The sequence below is a fragment of the Telopea speciosissima genome, chromosome 2, assembly GCF_018873765.1.
Source record: "Telopea speciosissima isolate NSW1024214 ecotype Mountain lineage chromosome 2, Tspe_v1, whole genome shotgun sequence".
Lineage (NCBI taxonomy): Eukaryota > Viridiplantae > Streptophyta > Magnoliopsida > Proteales > Proteaceae > Telopea > Telopea speciosissima.
The window spans coordinates 52,089,836-52,116,269 of NC_057917.1; the positions used below are offsets into that span (position 1 = coordinate 52,089,836).

A 26,434-nucleotide genomic window follows, 5' to 3' on the forward strand; every position below is an offset into this window, starting at 1 on the left:
AAAAGGCATATTTCTCTCCCAAAGAAAGTATGTCCAAGACTTGTTGGCTGAAACAGGTTTGCTAGGCTGCCATCCTTCCGATACCCCTATGGATCCCATTGTTCGGCTCAAGGAAAATGAGGGTGAGCCTGTTGATAAAGACCGGTACCAAAGGCTTATAGGGAAGCTGATTTATCTTTCACACCCTCGCCCTGACATTGTTGTTGTTGTGAGTGCTGTGAGTCAGTTTATGCATGATCCCTACACTTTTCGTATGGAGGTTGTTCTTCGCATTCTACACTATTTGAAGTCAGCTCCTGGAAAAGGCAATCTTTTGCCTGCACATGGTCACCTACGGATAGAAGCGTACACCGATGCTGATTGGGCTGGTTCTGCAGATCGCAAGTCTATTTCTGGGTATTGCTCCTTTGTAGGTGGAAATCTTGTCACCTGGCGTAGCAAGAAGCAAAATGTAGTCGCTCGTTCTAGTGCCGAAGCTGAATTTTGAGCTATGGCACAAGAAATTTGTGAGTTACTTTGGCTTAAAGGTCTGCTACAAGATCTGGGTATTCCTATTCGCCTTCCTATGATGTTGTACTGTGATAACAAGGCTGCTATCAGCATAGCACACAACCCAGTACAGCATGACCGTACCAAGCATGTTGAAGTGGATAGGCATTTCATCAAAGAGAAATTAGAAGATGGGCAGATCTGTATTCCCTTTGTGACTTCTTCTGATCAGCTTGCTGATATCTTCACCAAGGGACTGCCTGGAAAGTTTTTTCATCCTAATCTAGTCAAGTTGGGCATGATCAACATCTTTGCCCCAACTTGAGGGGGAGTGTTGAATAATGTAAACCAGAATACTGTGGGGGGTATTCTGGTCATTCTGGTGTTTTATTTTATGTTTTAAGTTCTTTTATGTACTGCCTAGCTATGTCGGCTATAGCAGGGTTGTTTTTGTCATGTAATTGTATGATTAAAGATTATAAATAAAGGGGCTTGGCTGATCACAATCGATCATTCAAGCATTCACCAAATTCTGGTTTTGATAAGTAGGAAAGCTGGTTTTTGGCTCTGCCGTTCATCACATTTGAATGGAGAGGAATCTTAGAAGATGGACTTCCAAATCTAGATCTATTGACTTGATTTGGAAAGACATCTCTTTTGATGTCTCCTCTAAGCTCAGCACCTTACCCCATTGTTCTTTTATTGACACCCCAAGCAACAGGCACATTGTTGTTACCTGGGGTTTAGACCTCTCTCTTTTGCGACCTCCCCTTTCTAGGATGGCCTGATTCTCTTCCCCCCTCCCCTCTTCCCTCTCCCCTCTCTTTGTATATCCTCCCCCCTCTTTTTCCCCCGGCCCCCTCCTGGGGTTTGGTAATATATTTATTCACCAAAAAAAAAAAAAAAATAAGGCCTGCATTACTAACAAAGCTGCCAAACTCTTCTAGAGATAAAGAACACGCAAGGCGGCCACCCACCTTCTCTGCAGGAAACAAGATTGCATTGAAGTCTCCCCCTATCGCCCAAGGAAGCGTGGAAGTTCTAGAAAACAACTCCAATCGCTCCCACATATCTCTCCTATCCGCCAGCAAACAAAAACTATGAACAAAAGTAATTAAAACCTCATAGACTTGGAGGAGTCCATACACTCCAAAGTGACAAACTGGCGATGCTCCTCCATTATATTAATTTGGAAATGCCGCTTCCAAAAGATTTAAATGCGATTTCCATTATTTAGACCATTAGAGCAGACAACGTCCATGCCAATCCTCTTCATAATTTTACTAGCTTTTGAAAAGTTAGCTTTTGGTTCTGCCACACCCACAATATCAAGCTTATGCAAGTCTACCAGAACTTTTAAACGCCTAGAAGTAGGCTTATTTCCGATTCCTTGAGCGTTCCAAAAAAGGTAATTCATCAAGAATATTTCTTGGTAGCACCTGCAGGTCCCATAGACCTAGTGACAGGTTGCTGACTCTTCTCCTTCGTAACACCCGAAGGCTTAGCATTCCTCTGCCGAGCCGCAGAAGGCACCACAGGGGTTGCTGATTCCATCGTGTCAAAAGTCCTGCGAAGACACTCCTCCAACGTTGCATTAAAGGCTTTCAACTTTTTCAGCATAGTTACTTTATCAACAGCCACACCATTCTTCTTTGTCGAGACTAAGTCGTCTTTGGCACCCTGGATAGAAACGTTGCCGTTAAAAAAGGCCTTAGGAGACCTTCCTTCAGATCGAGAGGATAAGACACCCTGGCCACAGAAAAACGCATCCTCCTCCCCCGAGCTATCCTCGCTAATCTCCTCGATAAACACCTGCCCATAACTGCTCAAGGCCCTATCTACCCAAGCACCATCGTCACCCACCATCGATATCGCATGTGAAGACCCATCCACCTTTGCACCCCCAACGCCACTGCTGCACATGGTGACCTCTAAAATTTTGTTAGGAGCCCCACCAGACTTCCTATTCATTGCAATCCCTATCTCCTTACCAGAATGCACAAGAGGAGCCACAAACTGCATTATCGCATGCTCTCCAATAACTCCCATTGCTTGCTCTCCAATAACTCCTATCGCATGATCCTCCTCTATTATTGCATGTGGTTCCTTTTCTCCCATCATTTGTGCCTTGGTGACCATCAGTTCATCCTCTCCAATAACTCCCATCCCCTCCTCTACGTGCGGTAGCCCACTGTTAATGACAGTAAATTGATCCTGCTGGATCTGTTCCCCTCCACGTGTCTGAACTGGTCTCCATCGACCTCCCCTAGCATGCCCTTGAAAAGATCCTTGTAACGAGCCGTGAGCATACGACGCTTCTTTCTCCGCCTGGTTTACAGCAACCATTGTTTGATTCTCCAACATCTCTCCTTCTCTTTCTGCAACTTGGACTGTTCCTTTCCCCTTCAGATCAACAGCCTTATCCGCTTTGATTTTCAAGGCCTTTCTACATCCCTCGTCGCCAGGACCTATCTTAGAGCATATCCCGCAGTAAAGGGGGATCTTTTCATACACCACCTTCTGGTAAAATGCTTCCCCACCACAACCAATCCATACCTTTAAGGGCACTGGACCTCGCAAATCAACTTCAACACAGACTCGAGCAGCCACGGTTCTAGTGCAGTTTGTCGTTGTGCTATCAACTTTGAGGACTTTCCAATCGTGCCGGCAATAGAGAGGAGGAAATTGCCTTGATAAAAATTAACAGGAAGACCTGGAAGGGAGATCCAGATTGGGGCAAAAGGGGATTCCCAACCCGGTTTGAAATCAGGCGTCCACTTCATGAAGCGAAGCAAAAAACCCTGGACACGGAGTTGTTCCTCCATCTAAACTTTGAAAAAATCAGCGTGGTTCACAAACCTAAGGAGGACATGCCGTGGATCCAGCGTTGAGATGATCACATCCCCATGAATGAATAAACCTTCTGTAAATAGTTTCTTATGTCAAACAAAGAAGGCCTGCCATAGCTGCACTTCGCAATCAGAGTTGAACGAAAAGGAAATTCTGATTTTTCCACTTCTTCTTTGGAGAAAAAAACCGCAGGCTCCCCAAAAAACGTGGAGAGTTTCTTAATCTCCAGATCAACATATGGGCGGAGAGCGAGCATGAAACCACCGAAGCAAAAGAAGCCGGCATACCCCCACCGGCGGCTGGAGGACGATCAGGCGGGCGAGCCTCCCTTGCAAACTTGCACCGTAACGAGAGCCATTCCCCCTTTACCCTAACTTGGAGGATCGGCCATGGAAACCTAGAACGCAAAAGGAATCCGCTGAAGTGCACCTCCAGAGCAGCCCCTGCAAACTTGCACCGTAACGGGAGCCATTCCCCCTTTACCCTAATTACTCAATCAATGGACCCAAGCCGCTAATCCTCTATGATGCTAAATCGGTGATGTAAAGAAAGCAATAGGTAATAATGGTGGTGGGGAAGATAAAATAGCATGAGGTAATAGCGGTGATGTAGGTAAAGGAGTGTTTGGGTTGGATTTACGTGAAGATGGGAAGATGGTTGTGGTCAGTGAGTTTGGGTTAGAGTAGAAGTGTTGAAAGCGGTGGAAGAAGGGATGGATGTGGTGGTGTTTGATTGGTATTGGAAGGTGAGTGGAGTAATGGTGTTGGTGGTGCTTCAATGGAGGTAATGGAGTTTAGGAAACAGCCCGAACACTGATGGAATTGACATATCAGCCTGTGATCAAACTCTTAGAAACCCTTCCAAAATCCAAGAATCCTTCCAAAATCAAGGAAGCCCTACACCACATACAACCAAAGAATCCTTGACGATCAAGAATCACTCCTCTCCATCTCTCAGCCCCTTCGCTTTGTAGAATCCTTGCTTGTGCTCGGCAGCACCCGTTATGAGACAAGATTGCATTGAAGTCTCCCCCAATCGCCCAAGGAAGCGTGGAAGTTCTGCCTATGCAAATATAAACTAACATATTGAATATGGTTACCCTCTCTTGAATCTAGGAAAGATAAAAGAAAGCTAAAAATTTGTTTATTGCCAAGTAGGACTTCAACCTGTTTATCTCAACCCTAATATTCCATATCACCACAATGTCATCCACATAAACAATCAAGGCTGTGATGGTACCATTACCTCGTTGGGTAAATAAGGTATGGTCAACTTGGCTCTAGGAATATCCATTCTTCAGGATAACTTGCCTAAATCTCTCAAACCACGCCTTAGAAGACTATTTGAGGCCATATAAAGCTTTTTGGAGGAGACACTTTCCCTTCAGCTGAGGAAAACTTGAAGCCTAGAGGAGTGTGCATATACACTTCTTCCAAAGTTCCAAGTCACCATGGAGGAATGCATTCTTCACATCAAGCTGGTACAATGGTCAATCTTTATTGGCCGCCAATGATAATAGGACTCTTATGGAATTGTGTTTAGCCACAAGAGCAAATGTCTCTTGATAGTCAATCCCATACACCTGACTATATCCTTTAGCCACCAACCTACCTAGCCTAATACCTCTCAATGGTGTCATCAAATAGGTTCTTGATTGAGTAAACCCATCTACATCCAACCAAACTCTCCCCTTAGGAAGATCAACCAGTTTCAAGGTATAGTTCTTCTCAAATGCCATCATTTCCTCATACATGGCTTCCTTCCAATTTGGTTCAGTCATGGCCTCAGTGACATTCTTGGGAATGGAAGAGGAGGAAAGAGCTACAAAAAAGGCAACACCTGTAGGAAATAGCATCATAGGAAACGAATTGAGCTATAGGATTAATACAAGCTCTCTTCCCCTTATGAATAGCAATGGGAATATCTAACTTAAAAAGAGAAGAAGGTGTGTTACCTGATTGAGGAAGGTGGATCTCAGGATGTGGATCCAAAGAGGACTCTTGGTGGGTCTTATTTTCCTTTCTTTTGTAAACAAGTAACTCAATCTCATTACCAGCTCCCCCTGAATGATAAAGAGCATCAACAACATCCACCTCCTTGTGTTTCCCAACATCAAACATAAAAGGAAGTATAGGCAAAGGTGGAATAAAAGGGGTGACATCAATAGCCTCTTCACTCCTATTACTTTCCCCTTGAAGAGGGTGCAGATGAGGAGTAAGGAAAGGCACAAACTCAAAGAATGTGATATCTTTGGAGAGAAGACGGAGAATACCCAAGGAAAAGGCATTTGGGAACCTTGGTGTCAAGTTTAGTCCGAGCAGACTTATTGACATGAACATAACAGACACACCCAAACATCCTGCGTAGAAGAGAGAAGGTAGAGGCTTGGAGAGTCAGAATGTCAAAGGAGATTTGGATCCAAGAAGTTTAGTGGGCATGCGGTTGATTAGAAAAGTAGCAGTAAGAAGCGCATCAGACCAAAAGGTCTTAGGGAAATGTATGCCAAATAGCAGACTCCTAGTGACTTCCAATAGATGGTGATTTTTCCTCTAAGCCTACCCATTCTGTTGGGGCATGTCAACACATGCAAGTTGATGGATATTACCATTCTTAGTAAAAAAAGTTTTAAAGCCCACTATACATGTACCCCCCCCCTCTTTATCAAAACAAACAAATTTAATTCAAGCATCAAGTTGAGTGGACATCATTTGGTAGAAATTTTTGAAAGCATCATAAACATCACTTTGTGCTTCGGCAAAAAAGTCCGAGTGGTACAGGAACAATTATCAACAAAAAAGACAAAATAACGAAAGCCAAACAAAGAAGTAGTGGGAGTTGGACCCCAAACATCCATATGCACAATATGAAAGGGAACAATGGATCGATTGCCATAATAAGTATAAGAAAAATGAAAATGCTTAGCAAATAAACAGCGTTCATATTGAAATACATAGGAAGTAGAAATGGAAGAAAACAAATGGGCAATTGTTTTTTCATAACATCAAAAGAGGGGTGACCCAAGTGTTGATGTCAAAGCATGACAAAGTCAACACTACTATTGTTAGTACACCCATACACATAAGACTGAGCGGTAGGCAAAAATGGTGTGTTGGGTTCAAGTAAGTAGAGCCCTTTCTCCTCACGTCCACTCCAATAATCCTCTTTGTCACCAAATCCTAAAATAGACAATTAAAGGGGGGAAAAGTGACACAACAGTTCAATGACTTGGTCAAGTGACTCACAGACAAGAGATTACTGGCAAAGTTAGGCACATGAAGAACAGAGTTAAGTGAAATAGAGGAGGTAACTTGAATACTACCTTTGCCAAAAATGGAGGAAAGGGAACCATCAGCGACCCTAACCTTATCTCTACCAAAGCATACAAAATAAGAGTCATAACACTGAGACATCCCAGTCATGTGATCGATGGCTCCAGAGTCAATGACCCAAGAAGAGGAAGTGGAAGGAGTTGATGTGGAGGCCTACAGGGTAGAATCTGATGTGTCTAGCACTGTAGGTGTGGAAGGTGAGCTCCTAATTGTAACACGATGCGACGAAAGGCTGCAATATCTTCCCGTGAGAGGGAACTATGATCTGGCTGTAGTCCAGATGAATACCCCATAGGCTCTATCTCAGCCATTAGTCCATTACCGTGTGTGCCCTAGCTCCCCCCTTCTCCTACCGTCACGAATACCAGTAGATACACCATGCACACTAGGGGGACGATCATGAAGCACCCAACATCACTTTCCAGTGTGCCCAAATTTCCCATAGTATTCAAATCTAGATGTCTCTGTACTCCCCACGGTAAGGCCCTTGGCCTCTTCCTCTACCACGCCAATCTCTTTGGGAACTAGAGGTGACAGCAAATCTCTCAAAGGACAGTACAATTCCATGGCAACTCTTCTTGTCACCTCACTCTACAAGTAGCTACATACTTCATCCAAGGATGGGAGAGGTGACTGGCCCAAGATTTGCACCCGGATTGGCTCATAATCCAAGTTTAGTATACCAAGGAGAATCAAGACATGCTCCTTTTCAAGAGTCCCATACACCTTTGCTACATCCTTAGGATTTGACAACTGAAGATCCTAGTAATGATCGTACTCCTCCTAAAGAGTAATAGCAGAGAATATACTCTGAGATAGTCCCATTTCCCTGTTTGATTATGACCATTTGAAGGAGACAAAACAAAGTAGGTAAACCTGAGGTCTAGATACAAAAAAAAAAAAAACAGGGAATGAAGAGATGGGAAATGAGATGAGAAAAGAAAAATGACAAATGACAAATGAAAGATGGAAAATAAAAAAAAGGATGAAAGTAAGAGGAAAGAAGCACAACCTAGCAAGTCAGGAGAATCTCAGCTAAATGGGGTCTGCTACATGGATCCTTAGCTCCTTGCCCTCCAATAGGCTTTATCCGAGGTTATACTTGGTACAAGACTTAGACTATGCATGTCCTTCCTCACAACTTCTCCTATGTTAGGTCTACCCCTAGCTCTTTTAGCTCCTTCAATCAGAATCATATCATTCCTCCTTGCTCGGGCATCTCTAAGCCTCCATTGAACATGACCATACCACCTCAAACGACTCTCTCAGAGCTTGTCATTGATCGAGGCAACTCCCAAGTCCGCTCTAATACGTTCATTTCTTACTTTATCCTTCCTAATCTTTCCACACATCCACCTTAACATCCTCATCTCTGCTACACACAGTTTCTCAATATGACACTTCTTAACTGCCCAACATTCTGCCTCATACATCATAGTCGGTCATACAACAGTCCTGTAGAACTTTCCTTTAAGCTTTAAAGGAATACGTCAGTCGCACAGCACTCCGAACACACCTCTCCACTTCAATCATTAACACAAGATGATGGAAATTACATACAACTCCCTAGGGAGGTAAAAGGAAAAAACATAAAAGCTTAATACAAGCTAACTAACAATATAACTAAATACCCTCATTACATAAACTCTCGACACAGAAAAACCTCATGTAGAAAACCCAACAACAATAACCTTTCACTACCATCCGTAAGAATGCTACTCCTTTTTCCCTCTTTTCCTTTTCTTAAAGCATACAAAAACCCATGAAGAAAAATGAGAAGAAAATATCGGAATGGTATTTCAAGGACAACATAGGAACAGGCAACAGAAGCAACAAGATGGAAGCAACAACAAAAAGATTCCACATGTTAAAACAAGGCCAAAGTAATCTAAGCACAAGCCAAAACAAACAGCTGATGATACAAGAACAAGAATAGACAGGTATTGTGATCATAAATTAGGTCCACAAAATTTAATTACTGGTAATGGTAAAAACACCTAAAATCTCAACGCAGCACAAAAAATAGGAACAATAATAGGATTTGGATCAGATCCGATATCAGATCTAACGGTCAGATTTCAAGAAATTAAATATCAGACCTAAATAATTAATTTCCAGAATAAAATTAGAAATAAATATCAAAAATATAGAAGTCAATGAGGTGGCAAGCTGGAGAAAGAAAAAAGGATCGTTGGTAGTTAAAATAACGGAAGAAATAATAACGTGATACAGAAAATAACAGAGGAGAGGGAATCTTGCTAGCTGTCCAAATAAGAAGAGATAACCACCACACAAGAGAGTGAAAATAGGAAAGGAGGAGGAAGAAGTTGTGATAGAGGAAAAGAGAGAAGATTTTCCTAAAAAATAGGATCTAAGCCAGAGGACGATGGGAGAAAAATAGGAAACCAATAGATCTGATAAGAAACCATAAATTAGCTAAAGAAAGAAGGAAGAAAGGGATAGATAACGTGAAAGGAGAGAAAAATTGAGGAGAGCTAGCATAGAGACGAGAGAGAGAAAACACTAATAACAACCAATATTCTAAACCAAAATCAATTCATTCCATAACCATCAATCATGGGGGGTTGGTTCCATACATAGAAACTCAACCAAAAATAGACTCCACTAAGAACTCTTAACTTTCTTACTCCAAATAAAAAACCAAAATTAATTTTACTCTTATTAGTCTAAACTAATAAAATAATAATTTTCGTACACCCCCTTAACCCTCCACTTTTGAGCTTTATAATTCAGCCCGTTGCAATAATAAAACCCAAAAACTATGGGCTAACCCAAACCTATACTAAAACCTGGCCCAAATTTTAACCGGGTCTGCATTATTCCCTTCTGGTTCAAAACAACTCGCCCTTGAGTATTGTAGAATGGAAGGATCATCACTACTCGCTCGGCATCCACGGTCAGCCACCTTGATTCAATGATCCTATGCTTCTCTCGAATAACACATAAAATTGGTGACCTTGGGATTTTGATGTTGAAAATCTCTTGCGGAAGAACAAATATTGGGCTTTTGATGTTGAAAAACTCTTGCGGAAGAACAAATTTCACATGTTCGATTCCTAAGTGTTCAATTGTTATTTGCTCCTCTTCAACATAATCTTCAGTAGGAGACTCTAGATCTTCAATCATAGTTGTCAAGGTGTCCAGGCGCCTTGGTCGCCTTGTTGGTGTCGACTTGATTTTTTACCCTCTCCAACGCCTTGGGTCACCTAGACGCCATGACAACTATGTCTTCGATCAGATAATTGATCAATTTATCTTTGACTCCAATCATGGGCTCCTCTTGAGGGGTCTTCTGGATCTTCCGCACATTGCTCAAAGAATGAATCAATTTGTCAAAGGAAGTTTACATATATAATCGGATGTGATCAGCGATTGGCGGCTTGGCGCTTAAATTTCTTACATTGTTGCAGAGTCAGTTCAAGACATGGAAATAAAACTCAGAACTCGACCAGGTTTCGACCTTGGAAAAAAACGAGTTGACTGTCGAGTTGGTGCATTTTTTTTTTCCAACTAGAAGGCTGGTTTCGGTGGGTTTTAGACCTAGATTGGGTCTAAAACTTGGTACTCAACCTAAACCTATTTTAGGATATTTAAACATAGGGCACTATCAGATTTTGCAAAAACAAAGTCCAAATAGGAGTTTCACTTAATGGAAAACTAGGATACAGACACTTATGCCAGAAAGCAGGCCAAACACAGGACAAACACTTATTTATGCCTAATTTCATTTACTTAAAATATTATTCATAAATATGCAAATACCCCCCTATTTGAATCCAATAAAAATAGTTAAAAAATCAAATTCCAAAAGGAAAAAAAATCAACCCCCTAGTTCAATAACAAAAACAGGATTTTCGGCAGTAGATGCAATTTTCAACTTTCAATGCTAGGGTTTTTCTCAAATCTAAAAATTTCATAAATCTTAATATGGAAAAACATTGCTAAAAACCAAAAGTGCGGTAAAATATTCATTTGCTTTGATGTCCAAAAAAATATTTTCATTCAGAGCGATTTTGATAGCATTCGCGTACACCAAATTAAGTTTGACCGGTACATAACCCCTTCAATATAAATCAGATTTAAGCAACCTTGGATTTGTTGGAAAGCTTTCAAAGATTTAATTAAATGATATTAGGCATAAATAAGTGTCTGTCCTGGTTTCTGGCATAAATAAGTGTCAGTATACCAAGGGTTTGCATAGATAGATGTCTATATACCAACATTTCCCATCGAGATCTCGCGCTGAGATCTCGAGATCTGGCACTCATATAAAGAAGTCTGGATCGGGATCTCGAGATCTCGCGAGTTTTAGTTCTATGATTCAAGATTCGCTTCAACCTTTAGCAAGTTCTCTTGTATTAACTGAAGTTGTTGGTGGACAGCAAACAACAGAGTAGGATCCATGGTATTTATGGCCAGGTTTGGCTTTGATACCAGGTTGATGTAGGTCCATAGTTCGAGAACTCGCGAGATCTCGCCGAGTTTCTCGGTATTTCGAAAAGCCGAGACGAGACCATAGGCGATATTAAAAAGTCCAATATCTCGTCGAGATCTCGGCGAGATATCAGATCTCGGTTTGGATCTCGGTTTCAGTCCACTTTTTACCCACTTAAGTCCAATATCTCGTCAAGATCTCGGCAAGATATCGGATCTTGGTTTCGGTCCACTTTTTTACCCACCTAACAGTTAAAAAGCCACCTAACTTGACAGAACTCGCCATATCTCGGCAAGTATATGGCGAGTTCTGTCCAAAACCCCTAAAATCCTCTCTTCTTTCCAACTGGAGTACATTCGCATCCGGAAGCATGATTATAGATACTAGTAGTGAGTATTAGTCATGGCATTCATCTCAGCCTCATCATGACTATCATTATGGCCAGGAGAGCACCGGTTCTGAATATAGTGCCTATGGTCAGTTTGGCCAGTCAACACATGAGTTTGACCATCAAAGCACTGGGTCTGGTTTTAGGCACATATTCCCAGTCCCATACATGCCTCAATATGACAGTAGCAGTGGATCTCATGCTTCATGGCAACCGTCTCACGCCTCATGGCAACAGCTATACCCTAGGATAGGGGATTTGGCATATGCTGATGACAACTCTTATATGAATGTTGTGGAGCACTATATGCAACAGTACAGCAACATTATGTCATGGGAAGACTATGTGGCACGAGTGGAGACTGAATACGTGATTCAATCTCAGTTTATGTGATGATAGTTGTAACATTGTTAAACAATTTGATGTATCACTTTAACATTTCTAATGTTTATTAAGTTGTTTTACTATTAATTGAATGTTTTGCTAGCTTTCTATTACTAAATTATGTTATTTCTGTGTAGAGTAGGGTATTTTAGTACGTCGTCGCCTACCAACTTAGGGTCTGATGTAAAAGTCCTATTTGGACTTTGTTTTTGCAAAATTTGATAATGCCATTGTGTTTAAATGGCCTAAATAGGCTTCATACCAAGTTTCAGACCCAAAATAGGTCTAAAACCCACCGAGTTGAGGCTTTGAGTCAGAAAAAAAAATGCACCAACTCAGCGAGATTTCGACTCGACTCGGTTTTTTGAGGGACCGAGATGGCACCGAGACCCGAGTTTTAGTACCTTATGTAGGTCGATCGTTGGATCTGCAAATGATGGGCTTACTTAAGATTGGAGGAAAAAATTCTAGTTTGAAGGATCTAACAGTGAGATTTCAAGACATTAAATATCAGACCTGAATAATTGCTTTCCAGAACAAAAATCAGAAATAAATATCCAAAATATTGAAGGCGATGATGTGGCAAGGTGGAGAGAGAAAAAGGGATAATTGGTAGTTAAGATAAGGGAAGAATAATAACGTGATAGAGAAAATAACAGAACGAATCTTGCTAGCTGTCCAAATAAGAAGAGAGATAACCACGCAAAAGGTTAAAAAATTAGGAAAAGAGGAAGAAGTTGCTACGGAGGGTAAAAAGAATTTCCTAAAAACTAGGATCTAGGAGAGAGAGAGGACGATGCGAGAAAAATAGAAAACTAGTAGATCTGATAACACGAAACCAAAGATTAGTTAAAGAAAGAGGAAAGAGAAAGATAACGTGACAGGAGAGAGAAATATCAGACTGATGGAAGAACATAAGAAAGGGAGGAAAGAGGACTCTTACCAGATCAAGAGAGAAGAGAGCCAGCTCTTGAGAGAAAAAAGGAAGGAGAGAGCTAGCGTATGGAGGAGAGAAAAAACACCAGTAACAACCAATATTTTGAACCAAAATCGATTCATTCCATAACCATCAGTTGTGGAGGGGTTGGTTACATACATAGAAACCCAAAACCAGAAATACACTCCACTAAGGACTCTCTAACTTTCCTACTCTAAATAAAATTAATAAAACTCTTACTAGTCTAAAAAAACTAATGATAGGACTTTTGTATAGCTAAGATAGATTCTAGGCATGGGACCCATTGATAAAATAATAATTTTCGTGCGCATCCTTAACGCCCCTCCTTTGGGCTTTATGAGTCAGCCCATTACAATAATAAAACCCAAACCTATACTAAACCTGGCCCTATTTAAACCGGGCTTGCATTAAAAAAATCAAACATAAATGCTCAAATGTTAGCAAATGAAAATAAAATATAAATAACAATAATATGCCAGTGCATAAATTAGAACATGATATCCTAATAGTCTCTGAGCAACCAAGTGGCATAAATTCAGAAAGGATTAGCGAGCATTAATATGGTACTAAAAGAGTTCTAAATAGTTAAGTTCATTATTTCTTCTAACCTCTTAACAGTATATAATACCAAGGCTCTTCACAAGTCAATCTCAAGTAAATCCAAATGTAGAAGAGAAAAATGCAATCAAAATGAACACGAACACTGAAAAACAAAGTACATACCTGATTCTGTGAGATGACTGTTAACAAGGCATCCCTTTCTTTATAGGCAGGGAGACTTCGACGAAACTCTAACATTTTTTGTCCCTCTGGAGATTCCTATACAAGTTGTACACAGTCACATCAGCAATATAACTAAAAAAAACCACAAAACAGTTACATAAATAATGCCTTTTGCTACATAAGGTAGAACATTTACTATAGAACACCAATAGTTAGTAAAAGATCACTTTAATGAATAAAAATCACCTTCAAATTCATCATAACAGTGAACAAAGATTGTGAGGCACACAAAACATAACACTTATTGCTAGCAGTTAATCAAGGAAATTATATTCCTTACCAAAAAAAAAAAATCAAGGAAATTATATTACACTTACAAGGACATTTAACTTTTTCCAGAAAATGGAGTTTTTTTTTTTTTTTGACAATTTGGGGAAGAAAAACCACAGGCTAATGCTGACCCTTGATGTAGTCCAACTGTAGTTGAAAATTCACTTATTTGTCCCTCCCCCCATAGTTCTAACACTACATACATTCAGTTACATCAACATATCTACTTGAGACTGCTTGTGTAAAGATTCAATTTTCAATAATGGAAGGACCATATCACGAGTTGGTGGTTATCAGAAATAGTTTGTGTGGACATATGGAGTTTTAAAGCATTTTTGGTTCGAGGTCAATTCATTTGACTGTTTTGAAGGGTACCTCCGTGCCTAAGTCATTGAAACCTCCTCCCTTTCTATTGTAAATTTTCCCATCTAGTCTGTTTTAGTATAAACATCAATGCTAAATAAATTGAGGGAGAAAGATTTGATGTAAAAGGAGATACAGAGCATCAAATCTGATGCAAAGGAGTCAGCAGAGCATTTCACTGTTTTTAATACCTATTGCAATTGATAAAACAAGATCACTCTCCCTTATTTTTAGTCTAGGGAACGATGGACAATATATTGGTGAAATTGATCTTCTTAAAACCCACATTAGCTTCTAATTTGAGTCTATAGTTTCCGTGATTTTTACTTCTTTTAATTCCTTTCTCTACAGGATAGTTTTGCCTCGCATAAGTAATGTAAATCGGGGTTGGGCTGATAAGTGAAGCAATTTGATTCTAATGAGAAAGAGGAAGACATGTGACGCAGTTGCATTAGACATTAATCCTGTATGGAGGCCTATGTGCAAGCTTGGGAAGCCCATAAGATGTTGGTGGCAGTCCAAGGGGCTGAAATTGACCTTTGGGAATGATGTAGATTGGGTCACTCGAAACAGAAAGAACCTAGGCCTAAGGTGGACCAGATTCATGGGTTTATCAAGACAGCCAGCCTTGGATGGACCAACCAACTCGTGGAGCTTAGTCTTTATAGTTTTAGTTGCTTTAATTGATTCCTTGTTTAAATAGGATTGTTTATTCCTAATTCAATTTCAGTTGTGAATAGAAATAGCTACTTAGCTAATAAGTCTCCTATTCAGAATAGGATGTTGATTTCAATTTGCTTTAAAAATATTGTAAGGCTCTTTGGCCAGGGTCTATTTTTTGATTGAATAAAATTTTGAGTTAGCATGGCTAAATCTCTGTGAGAAACAGATCGGGTGAGAGACCCTAACCTGCGATAGGTCCCCATCCCCTTCTTTCTAATCTTTTCAATCTTCCCTCTATTCCTCAATTGATCCCTGTGTGTGTGTGTGTTGATTTGTTGGTGTTCTGAACAACAATCAATTGGGAATTCTGCTACTGATTCATACTCTTGATTGGTATTGATAATAAACTACTGAAGATTATCATGGAAGCCTGCACTCGAGCATCCTGCCATTATTGCCTTATCATTTGGTTTTAATTGGTTGAGTGGGCCCATAAAGCGATCCGAACCGGGTTTTCGAAACCTGGATTGCATTAGGGTAGTTATATTATAGGTTGGGCCTTTTATTTTTATTTGGGATTCATTATAATGGGACCTAATTTATAAACCCATAAAGTGGGGATAAAGTTAGTACACGAGATTAGAAGTTTAGTGTTTGAGTTAGATTAAAAAACTTAATAGCTAGATAGAGTTATGTTTTGAGTTTGTTTATTTATTGAACGTGTAGCCGTGTAAGTGTTATTAAGAGTCCTTTTATGAGTCAAATTAGGAATTTTAGGAGGTCTTCATATATGTAATACACCCCCATCAATTAGAGATGATTTGGTAAAAAATATAAATTTTTAAAGAGTTTTGGGGTCGTTGAGTAGCGCATACAGGATTGGTATCTCATACTTGATTTCTTTCCTTTTCTTTTGTTCCCTTCTTCCTCCCAAGCAGGAATTTTAGGAGGTCTTCATATATGTGATACAGCCCCATCAATTAGAGATGATTTGGTAACAAAATATGAGTTTTTTTAAGAGTTTTGGTATTGTTGAGTAGAGCATACAGGATTGTATCTCATACTTGATTTCTGTCCTTTTCTTTTGTTCTCTTCTTCCTCCCAAGCAGATCAATCTCATATCTTTTCCCTCCTTTTCCGTCAATCTGATTTCTTCCCTTAACAAAACAAGCTGCTTCCATTATCTCAGGTTTGATCACAGATTTGATCATTGGGCCTGCTTGCATCTGAGATTCATAATCTAGATTTTCAGATTGCATTATTTGGAATCAGAGCCGAACCTGGCCATGAGTACCTATGTTTTCAAGACCAGAGTTCAATTGCCCGACAGAAAAACTGCTATTTTGCTCATAGATGACGGACAGTATCACAATTTCATCTCGCGTCTATGATGGAGATCTTATTAAAGACCAACTGAGTCTGAGGATGATGTCTTCCTTGAATTTTAAATTTCCTAATATTGTGATGGTGATTATTATAAGATATTGGAATCTTCTGAAATCTGAACACATCATTAAAGTTGGTCGGCAATGGTTGGTAGAATGAAAAGGTGTAGTTGATTGTGATAGGAATTCATGCATCCTAAAGTCTTATCATCTACAACAAACGTTTGTTTTGGAAGTATTGGTTGACAAAGTATGCTCAAAATCAAAGGAGGTGGCACCAATAGTGCACCCACAGGAAAAGGCGAAAGGGTCAACACAAGAGGAAAACTGCTATGATGTGGGACAGCAACTAACGGTAAAGGGGGACGAGATGATTAATATGGGTGAAGCAACAACAAACTATTGCAGTGATGGATGTTCTACATATTAAGTTTGTTATCCCCCACATATTTCCAAACGAGGGTGCACCATCAATGTATAATCATTTTAACCTGGTTTGTGAAAGTGGTGTGGAGCATGAGATGCTCTTCCCAACTCTACTAATTTTGTCTTTTTACAAATCTCAAGGGCGAATCTTTCTCAACACCGGGGAGGAATTCATGCAATTGCATTACACATTAGTCCCGTATGGACTTATGCACAAGCTTGGGAAGCCCATAAGGTGTTGGTGGCAGTCCAATGAGCTGAAATTGACCTTTGAGTAGTTATATAATAGGTTGAGAATTTTTTTTTTTTTTTTTTCATTATAATGGACCTAATTTATAAGCCCATAAAGTGGGGATAAAGTTAGTACACAGGATTAATAGTTTATTGATTAAATCAGATTAGACAACTTATGTTTTGAGTTTGTTCACTTTATTGAGCGTGTAAGTGTGATTAGGAGTCCTTTTATGAGTCAAATTAGGAATTCCAGAAGGCCTTAATATATGTAATACACCCCCATCAATTAGAGATGATTTGAGTAATAAATATGAGTTTTTTTTTTAAGTTTTGGTGTTGTTGAGCAGTGCATACAGGGTTGGTATCTCATACCTAATTTCTTTCCTTCTCTTTTATTCTCCCCTTCCTCCCAAGCAGATCGATCTCATCTCTTTTCCCTCCCCTTCCATCGATCTGATTACTTCCCTTCACAACACAGTCGTTTCCTTTATCTCAGATCTGATCACAGATTTGAAAATTGGGCCTGCTTGCATCTGAGATCTACAATCTGGATTTCCATATTGCATTAACAGGCCAGGTTTTAGGCATCCGGAAATACCTAGGGACTTTGGGTCCGTTATCCCGATCATGATTTTCCTACCCCTAGAGGTAAAGAAAAGATCCTTTCCTTTTGGGCTGGTTGTGGGCAAGGAGGGATTTGAACCATAGTTCAAAAACTCGGCAAGATCTCGACAAAATCTCAAAGATCTCGAGAATCTCGAGCTTCTCGAGACGAGATGACATACGAGACACAAAATATGCATAGTTTCAAATAACTCAACCAAAATTTCGAATATTTCCAGAATCTCAGAGAAATCTCGAATATTTCAAGAATCTCGACCTCATTAGTACTCATAGTATTGTATTGTTGGGACTTGGGAGTTGAGATATGAAAGACTAGGGTAGTAAGGTATGACTCATGTATTATTCATTGTACTTGGGTTTGGTGTCTATGTAATATGCATTGTGAACACTTCAATGTATCTTGTGGTTTATAGTAGAAACTTTAAGTCTTTTAACTATTTCTTAAATAATTATTCAATATTATGTGTCTTCATCTATTATTGCATAATTTAATTGTTTTACTTGCCAATTATGTCTCATATCATTCAAACAATGTGTAGAATAGGCAATATTACATTAAGGGTTCGGTCTTTACTGCCAACCAAGGGTGCAAATCCAAAACACCAAATTTGGTGGTTTTTTCAGTTTGAATATTTAAATATGTTTATTAAGCCTCAAACAAGCTTCCCCTAAAGTTTCGGAGCCAACTATGGCCAACTGCCCACTGAAACATCATTCCAAAACCCCAAAAAAATGCACTGTCTCAGCAAGATCTCGAGAATCTCGACCTGGTCGAGACGAGTTTTTGAACCATGATTTGAACCCAGGGAGATCAAAGGGGCAAATAGGGATAGACAGCTTGAAGCAAGCACCTCATTGGAACAAGAGTACAACCAAGACATCACCCAGTGAACCAAAATAGGGTAACCAGGTAGCACATTTTCTTGATGGGCATGACTGCCATGGAAGCTCCCGTTCGTGCTCTAGGTCTATACCAAGCTTGTGAAAGCGAGGGAAAAGCACCAGCCAGCCAGGAATGATGACCAATAGTTGGGGGTCGATTTCCTCTTCCTTCCAGATGAACATGAAGGAGAGAAGGGGAAGGGAAAGATTCTTTTAATACCTTTGGTTGTAGCATTTTGAACCTTAAAAACTACGCACGCGCTAGCACACAATTGTGCTTGTAGATCAACTTTACTCCAGCCCAAGTGCTTGTTGGATTCGCACCCTAGCTGATCTACGACCAAAGAAGCAACGGCTAGCAATAGAAAGTAAGCTAAAGCAATTGATGTCAGAAGAGTGAGCAAGGGTAATAAAAGGGAAGGTACATGTCCTGTATGATGATTTTAACAAGAAAAATAGGCCTGGTGGAGGGTGAAGAATGCCTCCTTCCGCGGGGCCCGAGCCATCAGTAAGATATCACTTTGGAAGAGCTATAATTCTAACCTTGTGTCTAACCTTGTGTCAAGACCTACGGGCCAAGGGACCGCTTCTTCTCCTTCTCTTTCTTGAACTATTCCCACCTAGCAAGAAGACGGATGCATGTGCTAACGTGCACCATCTTCATGTGCCTTACTTGAGTAGGCTTGATGATAAATCTCCTAGTGCTCTACCATAAGAACTTGGAGTCTGTATCATGGTGAAGGTAAGTTAACAGTTTGATTCTTGCTCAAAAAAAAGAGCAAAGTGTGGCTGCTAAGTCGGCTGCTCTCTGCATCTCAATCGGATGTCTCTCTAGCCTGAGTTTGGGCTATGATTCTAAGTGGGTGTATAAGGTATCAATCCTTGACATCTGATCCTCGTCGTCATGCCTAAGTTAGAGGGGGATTCCTGTCAACAAGCAACGAATTGAGAACTGATCATAATTCTGTGGTCCATGGTCAGAAGAGTCTACCCTTCCTTTTTGCCGCATTTCGCTCAAAGAGTTGAAGGAAGATAGTGCATCAAACAGTTTGCTAGGGCCAACTTGATCCTCTTCCCTAGGGATCCCTTTGATAATGTGGAAGTCAAGCCAAGTTTTGGACATCTCTTTCATTTGTATTTCTTAATAGAAACAGATCATTGCTTGTTTCTATTCAAATTTTACAGGTTTAGAATACTTTAATTTTTTACATGAAAATCGTATATATTTTAGGAAGGAACCAGGAGTAATTTGATTCTAATGAGATTTAAGCTGCAAAGATCCATGTGGACGACCCCATTTAGTTGGGCTATGATGTTGTGATGCTGTTGTTATAATACACTCCAATCTCGAGGTATGGAGCGGAATGTTGGGCAATTAAGAAGCGGTATGTAGTTAAGAAGGGTCTATGCTCTAGAGTTTGTGTCAATGTTATGTGCTCTTTCCTTTTACTTTTATATTAATAATAATATTCTGTCTCTATTAGGATCCATGTAGCCGACCCATTTAGTTGGGATAAGGCTGAGTTGTAGCTGTTGAGATTTAAGCTGCAGGTTCCAAAAATCAGCAGTAATTCAACCAGATAATTAAGTCTCATCATCGCAATCATCAGAAACCAATAAGAGGAAGAACTGTCAATTCCCTCCATGCAAGCTAAAACATAAAAGAATAATGCTTTGTCATTTTGATATTAAGATAAAATAAAAGGACAGATGGATTAATGTTTCAATGAAATTGCATGGTTTGGGTCATGCCAAATTTCAAGCACTGGTAACTGCAAACTGTTAAATAACTAACCATCCAACTTCACATTCTCATTAAGCAATATCCCTCGAGCAACTGCAAACATGGTTCTAGTGCAATGATAATGAAATCATAGCCCGTAAAAATGCCAAGTCTTGATCATAAAGGAAAAGAAATGGCAACCCAAAAGATGATAGTTCAATATCTATGAACAGGAAGAATCTGCTCTGTGAAATTTGTCAACATAAAATAAACCTGCCAAGCTTGTTGCTGATTACGAAGTTGCAAGCTTCTCCGTCTAAGGATTTTCTCCATGACGACACTAGTGGGCATCTGGGGCTCTGGTTGCTCAAAATATCCTTCATCAGTTGCAATACTGCCACTGCTGCTTGATCTTGGAAAGGCTGCATTTGGAAAAGTTTCCCTTTTCATTCGCTTTCGAGAAAGGTATTCTCTAAGTTGGGCATCCACTCTTCTTTGTAAATCAAAGGATACAATCACCTGTCAATTCATGAAAACAAAGTAGGAAAAGAAACCAACAATTTCACTTATCAACCAAAATTAAAAATTTGCACAAAATTTAATTCCGCCTCCCAAGTTGGAAAATATTGAGGGTAACTAAAATAAGGAACTCAAAGATCCCAAATTTCTTCTAGTGGTACTCAAAGAGAAACTAGCCATTTCTTTGCCCATGGATTAATTAAAATTGATCTAACAATAGTAGCAATGCATTTGTGTTGCTAAGTTGCAGGTAATTACCTCCCTCTTTGGCCGCTTATCATCTAGGTCAGATCTGTAGTTTGGCAATGGGACCTTGCTAAAGACTACAACCTTGTCATATTGACGGCTGCCAAGGTTTAATTTTTATTTTTTAAATCAGCACAAGGTACAATATACATAACATAATAAGAATATTTGGTGTCGCCTGACATACCCATATAAACCCATTCTGCTAGCCAATGCCACAAGTTGCTCAAAATCACGCCGGTCCTTCCTCTCCCTCGAAACCACCTCTTGTTCATCTTTGTTGCGAATAAGCATGGTTAACTTCCAGTTCCACTCATTAATGTTATCAAGTGTGGAAGCACCCTGAAAATTAAAATGTGTGTGTGTGGGTGGGGGGGGGGGGGGCACCATAGTCAAACATTTGAGAGGTCTAACAAATATGTATTATAAATGAAAACAACAAATTAGTTTAAAGAACACCAAATGGAGTACTAGAACTAAATGAATGCAATTGGCAAGTTCCAACAAAGAACCATTGATTTAATGCAAAAGCAGCCAATAGCTGCATGCAATAACTCCTTGTTATCATACATAATGGCATTGTTGGAATTAGACACACTATATCAGCATCATCATTACACACTAGAAGAATCTCCAAAATAGTTGTTTTTCTCCACTTCTTATTGAACCACTTTTATAAGGGGAGCCGTCAACGAAGGTTTTAAAACTCAGTACAAGAATGCTTGTACTGTCCAATCCATAAAGGTATCAACAACAACAACATAGCCTTTTCCAACTAAATGGGGTCAGCTACATGGATCCTTGCTCTCCAATCAGATTTGTTTGACGTCATACAAGATACGAGACCTAAGTTATGCATGTCTTTCCTCACTACTTCACCTAGGGTTAATTTAGGCCAGCCCCTGGTTCTTTTAGTTCCTTCAATCTGAATCAAATCACTCTTTCAAACTGAAGCATCCCAAGGCCTCCGTTGAACGTGGCCATGCCACCTCAAACGACTCTCTTGTCGCTTATCACGTATAGGGGCAACTCCTAACTTGGCTCTAATATGCTCATTCCTTACTTTATCCTTCATGATCTTGCCACACATCCATCTCAGCATCCTGATCTCTGCTACACGTAGTTTATCTATATGATGCTTCTTCACTGCCCAGCATTCCGCACCATACATCATAGTCGGTCGTATGGCAATCCTATAACATTTTCCATTTAAGTTTTAAAGGAATACGTCAATCACACACTACTCCAGTCGCACCTCTCCACTTCATTCATCCTATTTTAATTCTTTGGGAGACATCATCCTCTATATCGCTTTCCTTATTTACGAGAGAGCCCAGATATCTGAAATAACGGTATCACATGAACAATCAAAATCTGGAATATTCCGACAATTATGATAAATGAGTTATTTCCAGGATGAGTGATGCAGAAACTAAGTTCCTGCAGCAGTACTGGAGGAAAAGGAAGTCAACAAAGCCAGCATGACAGCCATAGTCGTCAAGGCGCCAGCTACGCATCCAAGCGCCCCTTATTGGACACCTGTTTTCAAATTCTGTCTTCAATTTCTGATTCTGTTGGTTAAATCTAACAATCCTACTCATACTAGGAGTGTCTGATTTGGGAGGTTTCATTAGACTGATGTCAAATTCGATTATTGATTACTGAAATTAAGAATTTTCTCTACCAATCCCTGTTTTCAGTTTTGGATTCTGTCAGGTCTTTAATGGAGTCCTATTTCAAGTAGGAGTTCTTTCTTGGGTTTATTTCTGAACTCGATTTGTCAATTCTGCTGGTTTGTTTATTCTAATATTGATATCTTTCATTGATATTCTGTTGGTTATCCCAGTTCTGTGATCTGTTCATTGATCAGAATTATATTTTGACTGATTTGCCCTTCTCCTAGTCTAACTAGAATTCCCTATTATATTCTGATCCAACCATTGGATCCCGCTGAAACTTTCAGCAACGTTTTCAATCACTTATAGGAGATCTCGACCTGAATATCAGGTCCATCATAATAGCTGAATTTTGTTCTATGATATTTCGTTCAGAAACTACTTGCGTATTTCTCTGTTTTCGATCCTGTTTTGGTACTGTTTTATTCCTTTAAATCAGTATTACATTACACATTTACATTGGCAAACTAGCACTAAAACTACAGGACAAAGTTTAGAAGACAGCTAGTAAACTAGCAAACGCTTTAAGGAGCTGAATCTTGCTCACAGATTAAGTACTGAATATTGAGAAAGATGAGTGTTAATGAATGTAGTTGATGGAACTAGTTTGGCCATGTGCAAGTAAATATCGTGGAAGTTGAATCTGTGCAGCGGACAAGGTGAAGAACAAAAGAACTTGATTAAACTAGTTAGAAAAGAAAAGAGCTATGATGATTCAAATGCATTAGATGCTGCCATGACATTATTTTAGGCAATAAAGGACTCTTAGCTCCTGTAAAGAGCAATATATTAAAAAACATTATGAGTGTGCTGTAGTATGTCACCCCGCAGAGCCCAGTAAATATTGGGTTTGGTCTGAGAAAACATTTCACCGGCCAAGATATGGGTGATAAGATTAAGCCACCATGACTTATTCGCAGGACTAACTGATTCTTCCAAAGAAATCTCCATACAACTTGCCATTCTGCTCAGTTCAATGTAGAGGGGCCAATTGTCAAAGTAGAACGCTATACTTGCACTGGATAGGGGAATCAATGATTAAACAAAGCAAAGGTATTCTTAATATTTCTCCATAACGCACAAGAAGTAATGAATACTTACAATTCAAACAAATGTGCACCATTAAATTCCAAGAACAGGGAAAGGAAAAGAAAAAGAGGGGGAAGCTCACGACTTGCGACGAAGGCTCAATTTCACGTTCAGAGTCATCGTCTGAATAGTCATCGTAAGCGTACCGACCATACTGAAAGTTCTGCTGCGGCTGCCAGTAAGGGTAAGAACTGCCCCTACGGCTATAGACGAGACCCTGGCTGTCCCGCCAATCAAAGTCTAGAAAACGAGTGGGTACGTCAGAGGAAGCAGAGGAAGTGATCACAGACCTCAACGGTGGGGGAGCGCAGACAGTGCCGTACGCTTGGGCTCGATCCTTCATGGCTCCAAAGACTGTACTAGTTTTCAAGGTTTTAGGGCTTCGAGGATAAAAATTGAACGACAATTGCAAAGCGGTTGGTCTCAGAGTCATGATCAGATAAGGGCCAGTTCTGAAGTAGCCCCGCAGGAGAGCGGAGTAGGGCATATTATGACTGAAGCTTCAGAGTTTCGGTGGGACGTGTGGTTCCTTCTCTGACATTTTTTTTGTTTCATTAGTTCTCGATTGGGTTTCTAATGGAAACGAGAGGAATTGAAATGAACTGAAGCTGCCTTTCCTGCGTCGTTGGCGGTCGCGGCCGGCTTTGTGGTGGCGGCGACGGTTGCAGTGACAGTGGAGAAGCATAAGAGCTTCTTCCTCCGTCAGTGGCCAGAGATTTAGGAATTTAACGACGTTGCATTTTCTCTAATTTTTAAAGAGAAATTATCATCGCGACCCTGAATTTGCCTATATTTTAAAGCACACCTACTATCACCCGTTAACTATTTTGTAACGGTTTTAACGAAGTGGGTTCCTCTGTACGTACCAATAGATGGGGACGTGCATGTGAGAGTAGGGCTCCAACAGGGTTAGGTTGGCCGAGCTTTATAGAACCCTAAGTTCCCTTACCCAGCCCCAGGCCCGACCCGACCTGACTCAGGGCCAGAAAAATCCAGCCTTAACCCGCCCTTAGGGTCGGGTCAAGCTGACCCTGATTAGCCCTGATCATGAGAAGAGGGAAAAAAATGCATGGGCTGAAATGGGCCAGGGAGAACATTATCAATTTTACATAAAATAACACTATAATAAAATGTATTATATCATTTATTGTCTTCATATATAATATATTATATAAAAAAATATGGGTGATATTTAAAGTTTAATTATATCAACATATATTTTATAATATAACTTAAATCAGGGTCGGGCCGGGCCAGGCCAAGCTTAGCCCAAAGCCTCAACCCTAATCGGACCCGACCCTGACTCAGGGCCAGAAATTTCCAACCCTGACCCACTCTCAGGGCCAAATATCTCAACTCAGGCCCTGTTCGGGCTCAAGGTGGGCCAGGGAGGGTTCAGGCCGACAGAGCCAAACTTGCACCCCTATGTGAGAGCCAACCACCTATCCTACTTTTGCCATTTACAAGGGAAGAAGGAGTTTCAATGGAAACAAAATTAAAATGTGATTGGCTCTGAGATGTGCGTTCACCTGTTAGTACGTGCAATGATCCATTCTCATTTTAACCTCTGATATTTCTTTGACCAAAATACCCTTTATACTACATAAAATTAAAAAAAAAAACAAGGGCTTTGAACAGTCTAACCCAATGTTTCTTGTTCATGTTGCACCCATAATGGTTGATTTCAATTTGTGAGTATTTCAACATTTGAGACAACAAGTACTGATGAACCCAATAAACAAAAAAGGTATATATACCAAGTTTTCAAGCTTAGAGTATTATTTCACCTGAGTTCCAGCAGGGATATGGTACCCTCCTAGTTGGGTATCTTCATGAACATATCGTGGGATAAGCATCGGAGCTGGACTGTATTTCCTGAGTATTTCATGGAAAATAGCATTTAGGAATGGTAATTATGAAAGATGTTCATCTGTAACCGTATCATAGCCATAAACTTTTTGTATCTCCTGATAGAGGTGATCCTGTAGGACCAAAAGGAAATAATCAGAATGTACTAAAAGCGAAAGGAGCAAAAATGAAAATTTTGAACTGGTGTAACCCATTATTCTTCTCTTTCTTGATTTAACGAAGGGATTTCAACTCATTCCAACCTAAACAAAGAAATTTGTTTACAAATTGCAATAAAAGAGAACTAAAACCAAGATGTTCATGCATTCAATGCTACAAAAAAAACAAGAAAGAGAAAAGAAACAAGGCTTGCCACACAAACATGTCAATTATTGCTGACATGAGTTTGTTCGCTTACATTCCCATGTAAACAAAGGAAATGGGGCATCTACTGTGGAGTAGGTCTCTTTTTCAGAAGACAGTAGGTTGCAGTGGCTGTTCTCCGAAGTCGTCGGCTAAGTGTCAGGAAGAAGAAGGGTTTGTGGGTGTTTTAAAAGAAATGGTAGATTAGGTACTTTGTGTGAGACCCACCTCTAATTTGAGCCTATTTGAACTTGTGTGATTTTAGATTATAGTTCAATATCCATGTATGCATCAATGTTGCAGGTTGTATTGATCGAGGATTTGGACCAATCCCTTGACTCATCTATGAAAGACTCCGAAGAGCCAACCCAGTTAGCCATTATTGAGTCTGAAGAACCCCACGGGACCCCACACATAAGTTTTATATGCAAGACGTGCTGGATTGAGCATATGCAAAACCTCTCGATCTCTCAAGCCGGGTCATAG

At 40.0% G+C, this 26,434-nt stretch overlaps 1 protein-coding gene across 2 annotated transcripts in view; it reads right to left on the bottom strand.

Annotated features, from left to right (window-relative positions):
• The window catches only part of LOC122651428 (DExH-box ATP-dependent RNA helicase DExH3-like), a 119,749-nt gene extending 95,393 nt beyond the window's left edge, over nucleotides 1-24,356 (bottom strand). The window contains exons 1-5 of one of the 2 annotated variants that reach the window (XM_043844806.1): nucleotides 23,820-24,356; nucleotides 21,160-21,314; nucleotides 20,985-21,072; nucleotides 20,481-20,726; nucleotides 13,578-13,673 (exon numbers count right to left, since the gene is read on the bottom strand). In XM_043844806.1, coding sequence (XP_043700741.1) covers nucleotides 13,578-13,673; nucleotides 20,481-20,726; nucleotides 20,985-21,072; nucleotides 21,160-21,314; nucleotides 23,820-24,224 — 990 coding nt within the window. In that variant the 5' untranslated portion in view covers nucleotides 24,225-24,356. Of the gene's footprint in view, nucleotides 1-13,577; nucleotides 13,674-20,480; nucleotides 20,727-20,984; nucleotides 21,073-21,159; nucleotides 21,315-23,819 lie in introns of those variants that run through there. The other variant, XM_043844807.1, reaches the window with a different exon arrangement.
• Nucleotides 24,357-26,434: the final 2,078 nt, after the last annotated feature.